This window comes from Perissodus microlepis, chromosome 11 (assembly GCF_051167445.1).
Source record: "Perissodus microlepis isolate ML-2025 ecotype Zambia chromosome 11, ASM5116744v1, whole genome shotgun sequence".
Classification (NCBI taxonomy): domain Eukaryota; kingdom Metazoa; phylum Chordata; class Actinopteri; order Cichliformes; family Cichlidae; genus Perissodus; species Perissodus microlepis.
In genome coordinates, this window is record NC_140471.1 from 16,258,699 (window position 1) to 16,272,882 (window position 14,184).

Here is a 14,184-nt window from a genome sequence, read left to right on the forward strand (position 1 = left end):
GATCAAGCCAGAATGGTGGTGGGTGTAACTCAGGCTTAAGTAGCAAAACTAGATAGCTATCGTTTGCTGGACCATGAGATACAAAAAACAAACCATTAATGATAAAACGGTTTCTCACTGTCGCCATCTTGGTATTGAAATAGACTTTACAAATGGGGAAAGGGCCTGACTATGAAAACAAGGACATTGCAAGCTGAAAAGTCGTTACCCAATAAGCAATTTTTTTTAAATCTTATTTTGTATTGAAACACATTTTGTCATGTTTGTTCTTAAAAAGTACTACTTTACTCATTTACTTGATCATTTACAAAATGAACTTCATGACCTGAAAACTTGCAACTGAGCTCATGAATTCTCCTGAAGAGTGTTTACAGACGTTTTCCTACCAATTAATTTTTGTGTGTGCACACACGAAAATCAGCTTTGTTACAGACATGAGAGCAATTGTAATTTGTTTCCTCCATCCCTGACCATGTCAGATTTCAGGTGAAATATGCCCTGATGCATCAAAGCAGACTTTGTGGGCACTCTGTCACTCTAGTGAGGAATTTTGGTTCACCTAACAAACAACAGTGTCACCCTCGCTCCCCGTCTCTTAAACACACACTTGCTTTTATCACTTCACTCAAAGGTCAAAGGTCAATCCTTCATTTCCTCAGCCTGAAGGGTCCCTTTGACTGTTTAGTTGCTGTACATTTAGAAAACAGTTTTTTATAGCTCACGCAGTCACACGTTTACATTCTTAGTTTCATTTGTCTCTACCATCAGTTGTTATCTTTCATTCTAGATGATGGAAAAGTGGAAATTTTTAATTGGATTCACTTTACAATCTTTAGTTAAAAAAAACCCCCAAAACTACTGCATAGTTTGACAAAGAGTAGGGTAAAAAAATAGGCAATATCTCTGGTTCTGCAGTATCAGTTTAGGAGTGCTATTTTGCATAGCTTCAGTCTTCCTAGGATTTTTATGTTCTTCTCTCATGTGTTGCCCTTTCCTCTCCTTCCTGTGATTTTACAGGCTCTGCTGAAAGACCCTCTCTACATTGGACTGAGACATAAGAGAGTGCGAGGCCAGGCCTACAATGACCTGCTGGATGAATTTATGAAGGCTGTATCAGACAGGTATGGTCATATTTACCTTCAATTTATCATTTGCCCACTTCCTCTTTGCGGCCTGCTATCGCCATTTCAGCGCGCTGCGCTCTTAAAGGGAAAACGTTAAGCAGTTTAGCATGGTCAGTGGATGCTTTACCATGCAGCCAAATTTCATGGGATTCAGGGGTCTGGAATTTGAGTCACATTGATTCACCTTCTTTGAACCTTTCTGAAGTTTAGGTTGCTAAGAAATATTCATCAAAACTCTTGCTTACTGGCTGAGTGGCAGCATTGGCTTATTGAAAAGTGATCAGAGAGTCAGTGAAGCTTTTTATTTTATTGGCATGTTTCTTTCAGAGAGATTGAGAGAGACTGAAACCAGCTGACTAGCTATTGAGTAGGCAGCAACTATTCTGGACCTGTCCACAAACATTTGTTTCTCATTAATAAATCAAGATCGAGCTCTTTTCTTTTCTTTCAAGGATAAAGGGAAAGCTTTGTTGTTTCTCATAAACTTGTTTATACTAAATGGTTGGAGAATGTGACAAAGGATGTGAAAGACGCTCACACAACTGGTGGAGACCTCTGGTTTGTGGAGGAATGTGCCTTTTCTGTGTGTTTACCCCAGTAATCCAGTGCAGGGAAAGTATCTGGTCGTGTTATTCCCAATCAAAGAGAATTTGTAATTGAGATCTGTGATGTCATGTTGACATGCAAAACCTTATTAGTGGTTAGCTTTGGCTTCTTTCACTTGGAGCCACAGTAAGGCACTGAACTATTTAGTGTCTTGTATGGTCACTTACTTGATTTGTATTATCAGAGCTAAAGTTTATTGCTTTTCTGACCTAAAATTATTGTGGACATGCTATTGCTTCTTGTTGGGACTGGTACCTCCTGTGTTTACTGGAGTCTCAGACATGTCTGTGTACCATGGAGCCATTACAACCACACACACACACACACACGCACGCACACACACACACACACACGGCTGGTAGAGCCTCATCCTAACCCAGGGAGGCTGGAGTCCAGAGGGAGAAGTCTGGGTCTGGGCCTCCTCCAGCTGGCAACAGCAAGCCACGACTCTAATAACCGGGTAGCTTCCCAACTACAGGGAACAGCAATGCTTTTTCCCCAAAGGAGCCAGATTGGCGGAAAATGAATAATTATGGGCTCAGAGATTCAATGAATGATTACAGCTCTGCAGTCTTTTAAGTAATATTCATGTTTAGTTTTCTAAGAAACTAAACGTGAACTAAAATACTCCAGATTGACTCATCATCAATAAGGAGAAGTCTTTTTAATCCGCTGTTTCAAGAATACTTCTTAGTTCGAAGGCAAATGGTTGGTGATGCAACCCGCTGTTTGATTTCAGGCCAGACTCCCAACTCCACAAAAGAATCAGGTTCAGTGGTGCTTTTGTCTGCTAGCAGAAATGAAAGTAATTATCTCATAATCTCATTGCTGCTGCACACACCCACAGCACAGGGTAAGCCACAGCTCTGCCGGGGTTCGGAAACTTTGAACTTCACATTTCTGCTCAGCATTTTGATAATTTGCTTCAAACTTAGAAATCCACTTTCATTGCATTGCAACCGTCATTGCAGCTCTACAGGTTTTTTCCTTAAAAAGCTGGAAAATGATTTAAACTTTTTTAGACTCAAGTAAAAAAAGAATACCATTTAAAAAATGGCCATAAAAAGCCGAAACATAGGCTACCAGATTTAAATTTCTCTGCTTTCTACTTAAAGGTCAGCTCCTTTTGAACTACTGTGATTATTCAGGTACTGCTGTTACTTTTAGATGGCTACCTGCATACTCTGGTGTACCCTGGATTTCTTCCACTGTGTCAAAACAGTGCATCTCAATTTAAATATTAGTCCACAGAGCCAAGTTTGGGGCAGACATCTTTTCTGTTGGATTCGTTAAGAATTATCTCAACTTTTTAGGTTGTTCTGTCTGTGGGTCATAGCCGCGTCCCATCACCAGTGGTGACCACCAGCACGAGGCCACGTGGGGTTGACACAAAAGAGTATCTTTGCCCTTTGTGCAAGTTTGTGGTCTATTGTGAAATCACAGTTGTCCACAGTGGTGGTCTGAATGAGACTAGAGAAAGTTATCCAAACCCAGAGAGGTCACAATAAAGTGTTCATTACTTTAAAAGATAGATTTGGGCAAAAAAAATACAAAATAAATAAAAATCAGATGAAGCCAGTGAGATAAACAAGTAAATGGAAATTGTTTGATTTAGATGCCATCTGTGCCATTTTAGTATTAGACACAGGAATTCAAAAAGGAAAGGCCTAAAGTAAGCTGTATTCAAGAATTCAGTCCTGTACTGGACCAACACACTGAGATGATAATGAATTATATTAAATAATGTATAATTAATATAACAGATAGCCGACTGAAATACTCAATTCAATTCAATTCAATTTTATTTGTATAGCGCCAAATCACAACAAAAGTTGCCTAAAGGCGCTTCATAGATACAGAGAAAAACCCAACAATCATATGACCCCCTATGAGCAAGCACTTTGGCGACAGTGGGAAGGAAAAACTCCCTTTTAACAGGAAGGGGCGGCCATCTGCTGCGACCGGTTGGGGTGAGAGAAGGAAAACAGGATGAAAGACATGCTGTGGAAGAGAGACAGAGATTAATAACAGATATGATTCAATGCAATGCACACACATCCACATCTGCTTTGTGTTGTCACTGACGCTGTTCTGTTCTTGCTGCCGCTGTGCTTACCTGATGTTTTTCACATATGCTTAGAGTGAGAGGAGATCCCAGAACAGAGCCATACAGCCAAGCATAAATTATTGCAAATGGGGAAAACAATTTTCCTTTGATTGCTTCAGTTAGGGCGACAGTAATCAGATAAAAGTCAGTGTATGGAAAGTAAAAACAGACTAATAACCAGAAGGCATGGCTCGTAGGAGGGGGAGAAAGACAATGGATAGGCCAAAAGTATTTGAGCTCCATTTGGAGACCTGCAAGGTGTGCCTAAAATAGTTTTAGGGCCCTACCTGGAGACTCCTACATGAAGAAACCATGCAGAGAGCTGAAAGAGGAGAAATCAAAAACACCCTAGATGAATAAATTTCATTAAAAGACCCTTGGAGGCCAAAGTACACTCTGACATACTGTATAGTGTTGTTCATTTCATAGGAAGGGCTGTGCTGTATTTTACAGAAATAGACTTAAGGGTATTTCATGGATAATTCTGACTAGCATGCAAAAACTATAGGAGTGCAATCAAATGTATTAAAAATTTTGAAATGAGAGACTAAGGAACAGCCAGACAGACTGATGGACGTATATATGGATAAAAGGACCAACAGAGGAAAAGAGAAAGAATGCAGAATGTGCCTTTTTTTTAATGACGGCTCAGGGATTTGAGGAAATAATGTGTGCTGAGAGATGCTTGCTCTCTGGAGAGTGAGAGGGGGCTGGGAATTTATTAAGGCCTCAGCCACAAACCCCTGTAGGGACGGAGGGAGCAGACAGCCGTGTGTGTGTACACAAACACACATGTATGCACACTGGTTCGACAGCTGTGTTTGGACAGAGCACCGTTGTCCGTGACCTTCTTTGCTGAGGTCCACCTTGGCTCTTGCAGCCATCATGAATGCACCAAAAGAAGTTCAAATCTTCTCCTCTGATTTCAGTCTCCCCCTCCTCGACCAGTGCGAGCATAAATGACTTCCACCTACTTCCTCTTAGTGGAGAGTCAAGTTTCATTAAGTCTCAGATGAAGCCAGATCACATTTCCTGTGGGAGCTGGGTCACTCGTTAACTCCTCAGATATACAGACATAACACCAAACGTCTGAGTGATTCGCCACATGGGAATGCGTCTGTCGGCTCTTGTCTCTCTTTTTTTATATACTGTCAAACATTAATATTATTGTCGTAAGCGCTTACTCTCAATATATTAGACTGCTTTCGCAGTAAGTGCCAAGAGACTATAAAATCTGAAAACAATGAGCCTGAGAGTCTTTCCTTTTCTTTTTCTGACAACATTTTGTCACAAATCACAGGGAAAAAAAGGTTTTAAGTAAAAATAGGACCTATTTTTTTCTAATCCAGTAGCTCAGATTCCTGTCCCATGAAAGGAAAGCTTGGGCTGTAGGCTTTACTGCCTGTATGGTTGTTTCCTGTTTTTATACATTTAAATTGACTAAAACACCTGCTTTCACATGATCATTTATATCATAGAAATGGAGGATGAATGATTGGCTTACACTAAAAGCTAGCACTAATATAGCAGAATCTTCAAATAAGCTTTGAAAACCTGTTTTCCCAGTCAGCATCAGAAACCTCTAAGAGCATAATCAAGGAATAAAAGAGACAACCAGTGGTGTAGGATAAGGATGGTATGTAAAATTTGAGGGCTGTCCTTTGTTTAGTCTTACAGTTGAAAATAATGTAGTGATTTAAATAAAACAGTAAAATTCATATGAAACTCTATACCAGACTAAACAATGACTATGTGCCACAAGTTGCTGTTAGCTACTGTTCTGGTTCATGGTGTTAAAGTCCATCTTTTGTATACAGTCTTTGGTTTCAGCCATAGGAGAATTGAGACTTTTCACTGTCTTGTTTTACATTCTTAAACAGCTGTTTGATTTTTCCTGCCCTCTGTCCCATTTTGAGGGCTTTCCCACGAGGCCCTTTCTGGTACTCAGAAACTCTGTGAACAGACACCGCTGTTGATAAAGCAAGGCTCCAAGACCAAACGTGACCTTTCACCCCTATCCAGTGGCAGGCTTAATCCATCTCTATCTTTTTAATAACACAGAGAAAAAAAAGTCACTGTTTTATATAATGTAGATGAGCATCAAGTCTCAAAACCTCCCAGCAAGTCCTGTTCTTCATTTTGAATTGTAAGGTTCTTACGCACTACATTTCAGCATTTCAAAGCTGAACTTTAAAGCAATAGTAAATGCAAGAAACATATAAATTATTTTACAGTAAATTAGTAGGATTCATAATTATACTTCATACAAATAACTGTAAAACTAAATGACACTGAGATATTATCAACGTTACATTGACCCTTTTTTCTGTGTTGTTACCCAGGCACAGCCCTTTAAGTGTTTAAAAAAGTACACATTAATTAAAACAACATGTGAGTTGCCCTCAAATACCAGCTTTTTCACTCCTTGTTCTCAGCATTTACTACTCTCCTGTTTCTTTTTACGGCTCTTTGTTCCAGTGCTGATGCCCACTGACTGTTTCATTGATGGTGTTATTTAAGTTTAAAGTGGACTTGAATGACTGATTAATTTAATTGCTGCCAATCCGTAGCAACCGATGGCACAGGATCCACAGTGGAACCTTCTGTTTAAACATCTGCATTTTGTTTTTGTACAATTACGGCTCATTCTGCGTTAGCACAGCCTGTGCACCTCTCCCCAGTTGTGCTCAGAGATTATTGCATTTTTCACAGCACAGTCAGGAGCATGGCGAGTGTTTTTTCATCTTTTGGGTGGGCCTGGGCTTGGTTAGGATTCTGCCCTTGACATAAAAGCAAATCCTGCTTCTTTGTCCAGTTTTTGTCCTCACTTTTTCAATTCAGTTGGAAAAGCAGTACATTGTCAGGTTTCAGCAGGTCATCAAGAAAAAAAACAGATTTTCACAAACGGCCTCCAATGTGAGCTGTGTTTTAAGCAAAGCACACAAATACATGCTGTCAGAAACACTTCCCCTATCTTTATTGGAGCAGGAAGATGCTCTTTTCTTTCTGCCACAACCACAGAGAGTCAGTCTGTAGTTTATGGTCAGTGAATGCACATAAATATGCGTGTGTTTCCAGCTTAGTCATTCTGAAATATCTCTCAAAAGACCTGTCTTGAATTCAGATCTTGAATCCAGATCTGTCAGCGCTTTGACGGTTTTGCTGAGAATAGTTGCATTGAGTGAGCACTATTCTCCCCTCACAGAGGACTACGCTCCCTCTGCTCTACGTGAACTGGTGTGACCTCTCCGGCAGAGAGTTACACCAAACCGTACCAGAGGGCGCTGTGCTGGCGATTGGGCAAGGCCACATCTATCCTCGCCCGTCGCCTGTCTCCTTTTTCCTGAAGCCCAAACACAATGAAAAGTTTATAGCTCCCTTCTTGGCTTCATTATCCCTCCTCTTTGCACAGGCTCTCTGTGCTTTAATGCTGCTTACTGCTTTATAGAAAACACATTTCTCTCTTCAGCACTGCTGTAGTCTTGGCAGTAAGTCAGCTACACTGTCAGTCTCTGCACAAGACATTGGTGGCTGCAGCGAGGATTAACACTGACCAAGGAATGGCATTCTCTCACAAGGACATCAAGTTTTATTACAGCTGAACTCAGGTTGCTTCTCATGCGTTCTTTTACAGCCTCGCTTCCGCTCAGCTCCATCCTCCTCCGTCCTCCAAATCTAAGCAGTTTAGCAGCCACTGGAACAAGTGGGAAACAGCTTTAGTGAGACGTCTGCGTAACAGCGCAGACAATCTCACACCTTTGTGGTCCGAGATGGGGGTTTTATGAAATGACTGAAAAGGGACAGAAAAAAGAAAGTGAGGAACTTGGATTTTAAAACGTCTGGCCTCTCTCTCTGCTCAGTTCACTGACAGGGCTGCAGGTGTTAGAAGAGACTCGCTCTGTTTGCTTGGCCTGTCCCCAATTTCCTCCATCACTCAGTTGCTGAAACATGAGCTCTGCTTTTCATACGGGTTTCGGACAACCTCACCCTTTCCTAATGTTCCTATGGTCTTGAAACTGACTTAGTGCACAAACAGTTCTCTGCTGTTCTTGAATGCTCTTAGAGAGTCGCATAACTTAAAGCACTTTGATGCAGTAATCTCACACATCTTTTGTTAATGTGAGAGTTTCAAAGTCTGCTGCAGGGTCTGTACTTGTAACGTTACCTAGTGCAAGGCTTTTCTTCAAAGAGAAAGCCGCATGTTTGGAGCTAGTGGACATTCATGGATAGCAGCTACTAGCTTCATGTGCTACTGCGTCACAATCATTACTATAGATTCCAGCTGTCTTCATTAAAACACCATTACAAAATAAAATAGAATGGCAAAGCTCTCAGCTTCATATGCTATATTTTATCTGCCTCTCTACCTGTGACTGTATACATCTGTATCTGTTTTAGTCTTCTTCCTCACAGAAGAACGGGGCGAAGCGAATGTCTGGGAGCAAATAAAAACACAGCTATTTACAGTGTGTGCTTAGGTAAGAGTGCCATCTCATTTAAAAATTCAGGAATCTGTGTTTAGGCAGGTGTGTGGTTTTTTGTTTTTTCACTTTTATGACATCCATTCATGCGATGTAACTCAAAGTTGGTGGGCTTGTTGCATTTGAGCCCAAGGAGTCTGAAGTTTTTTGGATGAGAGATGTGCTTTTTCTTTTTTCTTTTTTAAGAGAGTATAATTTTATGTAAATTATTTAAAGACTGTATTTTACATAAAATGCTTAAAAAAGAAAGGAAAAAAAACGTTGTGACAGCTGTTTCTTACAAAATTAGAGAAGTTCGTGATTCTTGACTACAGAGCTATATCCTTGACATTTCAGCATAGACGGACTTTTTAGCACTAGCTGGACCATCTAGAGCTGTCAATAAAGTTCAGCTTTGAATGCAGCATCATTCACCCAGTTTACTAACTGATAAACACAGAGGAAACTCAGAATAAGAAATTAAACGTAATACTTCTTCTTCTTTTGGCTGCTCCCTTTAGGGGTCACCAAAGCGGCTTGTCCGCTGGTCAACAGCACCGGTGGTGTTCATTGTTAACCAGTGTATGGAAATCTTATTCTTCATGATCTGTATGTCTGCTTTAGTAAAGATTTTAGGGTGGATGCCCTTCCTGATGCAACCCTCCACATTGTTACAGGCCTGGGCTCAATACTGCTGTAGGAGTACACTGGCTTGTAGCCCCCCATGGCTGGGTTAGGAACTGATGCTTAATGGAAACCAAGAATTTAAATACTAATTAAACTGGTACAAAAACCCTAGAAAACTAAAGAGGATCAGAACTCAAATAACATAGCAATAATGAAATATAAGCAGAAATCAAAAATTAACATAAAAATAATCCAAAGTGTCAAAGACTGCAATAAGGGTAACACTTTAAAAAAAAGAAACCAAGCTCGAGTATGCTGATAACAAACACCAGGCCAAGCTTTCCTTCTCCTACATCTGCAAACATTTTTCTGCTCTCCAAAAATCAGGAAATCCCTGAAAGACATGGAAACTTTCATTTGGCTGCTATATCTTGTTTACAGATGTGAAATGCTGGGCTGATGTTTGGTTGGTTGTTTAAAGTTTTTTGTAGGAGCTCATAAGCTCCGGCTCCTGTGTTGATTGCATGTGATAGGCGGTCCGAGCCCAACACTGCTCGGTGTTCTTTTGCTCCGATCTCACCTTTTTTGTGACTTTTATTGGATGTTTGACCTCTCTCACTGAAGCTCGTTGTGACCAGCTGTTGTACATTTTACAAAGCAGTGCTCTTCTGTAAGCTGAGACCTTGAATTCAATCAGTTGTTAACTTTTTGCACCAAAAGCCAGCAGTGCTGTTGCCGAGCATCTCCCTCTGGAGTGAAGAAAAATGCTCTCTGTACACGTGTGGGCTGAATTTGAGATGTTAAGATAGCGACTCTCCTTCCCCTGCTCCTTTTCATCCTCCGTTTTGGCTCAGCCTGATGTAATGCGGCTCTTGTGTTCACAGGTATGGAATGGCCTGCCTGATTCAGTTTGAAGATTTTGCCAATGTGAACGCTTTCCGCCTATTGAGCAAGTACCGCAACAAGTACTGCACATTCAACGATGACATCCAAGGTAACACACGCACACACGGATGGATAAACCAGTCGTCAGTACAGCTGATAAAAAGCTGAAGAAAAACACCAGATGTCAAAACCAAACTGCCCTTTAGCTCTTGTATTTTTTTAACTTTCCAAAAGTTTTCCCTGTGACTTTTTCATTAGCATCCTTAATAACCAGCCCTAAGAAGACTAAAAAACACTTAAGTTAATGACAGCTTGCCTGCTATGTAAAAAGTGGACAGCTTTTTTTTTTAGCTGTAGGTACATTTTTACTGCTGAAGGGAATGTTACTGCAGAGTCACAGTCTCTACTTTTACATCACTGAGGGCAGCTAATTGCACATGAAAAACAGTCAGACTTTATAAGGATAATAAACTCCTACTTTAACTTCAGGTTTTATACTGAATACAGTAAAAAAAAAAAATTAAGTCAATAGGAATAAAAATAGTCAGCACTGAAGTTTGCTCCTGCTCACATTCTGCTCTACTTACAGCCTCTTTGGATTCTGTAAGGTGTTGTTAAACAAAGAATTCAGTTACATTTCAATTCAATTTTATCTTTTTTCTATAGTGCAGAATCACAGCAGCAGTTGCCTCAAGGTGCTTTATAGGCTAAAGTAAAAACCCAGTATACAATACAATACACAATAATACAGAGAAAACCCCAACAATCAGATGGCCCTTTATGAGCAAGCACTTGTGACAGTGGGAAGGAAAAACTCTTTTTTAACAGGAAGAAACCACCAGCAGAACCAGGCTCAAGGAGGGGCGGCCATCTGCTGCGACCAGTTGGGGATGAGGAGAGAGGGACAGAACAAAAGACACGCTGTCGAAGTGACCCAGAGATTAATAATAACTAATAATTAAATGCAGAGTGATGTATAAATACAATGAGAGTGAAAAGAGGTTAGTAAAGTAGAACTAAGCCTCAGCCTAGGCCTATAGAAATGTGACTACGCTTGGGTTCAGGGTCGCCTGATCCAGTGCTAACTAGAAGCTTTGGCTTAAAAGCAAAGTTTTAAGCCTAAGCTGAAAAGTAGAGAGGGTGTCTGTGTCTCAAATCCAAACTGGGAGCTGGTTCCACAGAAGAGGGGCCTGAAAGCTGAAGGCTCTGCCTCCCATTCTACTTTCAAATACCCAAGAACCACAAGTAAGCCCGCAGTCTGGGAGAGGAGTGCTTTATGGGGTGATATGTTACTATGAGGTCTTTAAGATAAGCTGAGTCCTGATAAGAATGAGTCAGAAAATCTCAAAAATAGTTATTAGGTTCTATTTAAAAATGTCTCTCAAAGCAGAGTTCTCCTGGCCTCTGAGCAGCAGACTCAGGTTAGCAGTCTACCCTCATACATGCCTCTGCTGACTTATGTTGAGAGTCTTGTCACTTGCTTGGCTTTGCAGTCAAAATGATGCAGTGTCCCCAGAAAGTTAAATGCACACCTCACCTCTCAATATCTGGGCTCTATACCACTTTGGTGTCCTGCAATAGCTCATACTTTAGTTATCATTCAGCTAAGATTGGATGACACATGACGTGATCGTGTGACAGGATCGCATACAAAGTCTCTTATCCCATGTGTTCCGCTTGGTTATGGAATCATGTTTCTATCACACAGAATGTAAAACTGGAAGAGTTGCGGTAAAAAAAAACCCTGTGAAGCTGCATTATCTCCAAGCACTAAAGTTCATCTGTCTTAATCTGCAGGTACTGCTGCAGTAGCAGTAGCAGGACTACTGGCCGCCCTTCGCATCACCAAAAGCAAAATGAGTGACCATACCATTGTGTTCCAAGGAGCAGGAGAGGTGAGTGCAAAATTCATTCTGAAGAAGAGACTTGTTAATGCTGACAGAACATACCTAATTCTGCTGTAAAAAGAGAGCACCAGCACTCTGACTAGTGAACAGTACAGTGATTTCATTACCATTAATCAAGACTGTTCTCAATCCTCTTCACCACAGTTAGCAGCACTTTCTAACACAAAGAAGACATTACGGTTTAATATTCTTTTGTGAGGTTGATGCGATTTTATGGCAGGATTAGTCATGTGAAACTAAATCTGCCAATCAGCTCCCACCATCCTACTGTTATCCTTTCTGTCTGCTCACAGGCAGCGATGGGGATTGCTGAACTGATCACCATGGCCATGGTGAAGGAGGGGCTCTCCAAAGAGGAGTGCATGAGAAAGATCTGGATGGTTGATTCTAAAGGTCTCATTGTCAAGGTACCTTACTTAACCTGCAAACATCTGTTATAAACATGCATATTTAACTCAGACCCATTTTTTTCTGTTCTCTGACGTTTCTACTAATAACTGAATACCTTTAATTTTCATTCTCAGGGTCGGGACCACCTGACTCATGAGAAAGAGAGTTTCGCACACGAGCACCCACAGATGAAGAAACTGGAGGATGTGGTGCGGGAACTGAAACCTACAGCTATCATAGGTAAAACATTGTATAATGTTATCTGTCACCAATGCATTTGTAGACTACAGTGAGAATGTGAGGTCATTTTGAATATGCTGAAAATGAAGACTAAAACAACTAAAAGTTGCCAAATGGAATAAACAGCACATTACTGTCCCAGGTGTGGCAGCTGTTGCTGGAGCCTTCTCTGAGCAGATCATCAGGGACATGGCCTCGTTCAATGAACGCCCCATCATCTTTGCCCTCAGCAACCCGACCAGCAAAGCTGAATGTACTGCTGAACAGTGCTATACATTCACAGAGGTGCTGAAGACTGTGCATCCCAATGCGTGTCCAATTTGAAGGATCATCCCTAATGAAAACAGGCATTGTAAATACTTTATAAATACTTTTCTGTGTTGCAGGGGCGTGGCATTTTTGCCAGTGGTAGTCCATTTGATCCTGTGACACTGCCTGATGGGAGGACCTTCTACCCTGGTCAGGGAAACAATGCCTACATCTTCCCTGGTGTGGGCTTGGGCGTCACTGCCTGCTCATTACCGCACATTACTGAGGAAATATTCCTCATTGCAGCAGAGGTAAAACATTCACTCACACAGTCTATAGTCTATATGCATCCTTTTCAATTTGTTGTGCTCTCTGTTAGTACCTGCTCTTTCTTTGCTTTGAAACAGGCTCTTGCTCAGCTGGTGACTGAGGAGCACCTAGCAGAGGGAAGACTGTATCCTCCTCTCAGCACCATCAGGGATGTCTCTTTCAAACTGGCAGTCAAGGTGAGCTCAGCAGATGCACACAGTGCAGGAGATACATCTTGTCATATCTGGGTCCAGTTATATGAAACAATGAAAACCTGTGTGTTACAGATCATGGAGTTTGCCTACAAGCACAACATGGCCACACTTCGCCCTGAACCGTCCGACAAAGGAGCCTATATACGCTCACTGTCCTACAGCTCTGACTATGATGACTTTGTTGTTGACTCGTACCGCTGGCCTGAGGACAGCATGACTGTGCAGTCATGCAAACTTTAATGCACTGGACATAGAAACCCTGGGAAGGCATGGTGACTACTGATGTGCACTGTCATCATCAAGATGTGATGTTGGGATATGAGAGAAGCTCTGTTTAGAATTTTCTTATTGATATGCGTTACTGTGAAATAAGTGACGACAACACATAAATATTGAAAAGCACTGGAATGTTTTTAAAAAGTACTGCAAGACAAAGCAGTCATGAAGTGTTGTACCAAAGGCATCTTTTCACAATAATCTGAGGAAAGTCTGTAACATGATGTTGCATTATGACTGTACCAGTGGAAATCAAAAAATTCTTTCTCAAATAAACATTGTTTGATTAATATTTTCCATGTTCAGTGATCACATTTGTACTGACAAAAGGGCAAAGATGGACAGAGACTTTGAATAAAACCTTCACTGAGTTTTGTAGAGAATCGCTGTGTAAAAGGTCCTGCCACTGAATGATATTGTGCTTTGCCTCCCTCTAGAGGCCACCTTATGTCATTGCAGTGGAACAGGGCGCTTATACATATCTTGGCTTTTGAATCACCTTTCTCTATGTATGTTTTTAATAATGTGATTTGAGCTGAAAACTCGTTTGGCGCATATTTGTTAATAGCAAATTCAAACAAAGAGATGCATTCACAAACTGTGTCACGCAGAAAAAAAGAGGCACACATGTATCAAAGAGAGCCAAATTCAATCCAAATATTTTATTGTCCAGCTGTGATTTGCTGTCCTTCTGGTGCCTTTTGAATTAAATTGAGGAGGATTTTACATGAATTAATTAATCAATCACTCGCCAGACAGTCAGTACCAGAGGCCTTGGTGAGCCCACTG

The 14,184-nt window shown here is 41.0% G+C and overlaps 1 protein-coding gene across 1 annotated transcript in view; it reads left to right on the forward strand.

The window, feature by feature from the left end:
* Nucleotides 1-13,687, forward strand: part of me1 (malic enzyme 1, NADP(+)-dependent, cytosolic) — an 80,323-nt gene extending 66,636 nt beyond the window's left edge. The window contains exons 6-14 of the mRNA XM_084943136.1: nt 1,018-1,121; nt 9,809-9,918; nt 11,607-11,704; nt 12,010-12,123; nt 12,241-12,346; nt 12,489-12,631; nt 12,733-12,906; nt 13,003-13,101; nt 13,192-13,687. Of these exons, the coding sequence (XP_084799262.1) occupies nt 1,018-1,121; nt 9,809-9,918; nt 11,607-11,704; nt 12,010-12,123; nt 12,241-12,346; nt 12,489-12,631; nt 12,733-12,906; nt 13,003-13,101; nt 13,192-13,359 (1,116 nt within the window). The 3' untranslated portion in view covers nt 13,360-13,687. The remainder of the gene's footprint in view (nt 1-1,017; nt 1,122-9,808; nt 9,919-11,606; nt 11,705-12,009; nt 12,124-12,240; nt 12,347-12,488; nt 12,632-12,732; nt 12,907-13,002; nt 13,102-13,191) is intronic.
* The last annotated feature ends 497 nt before the right edge of the window (nt 13,688-14,184 follow it).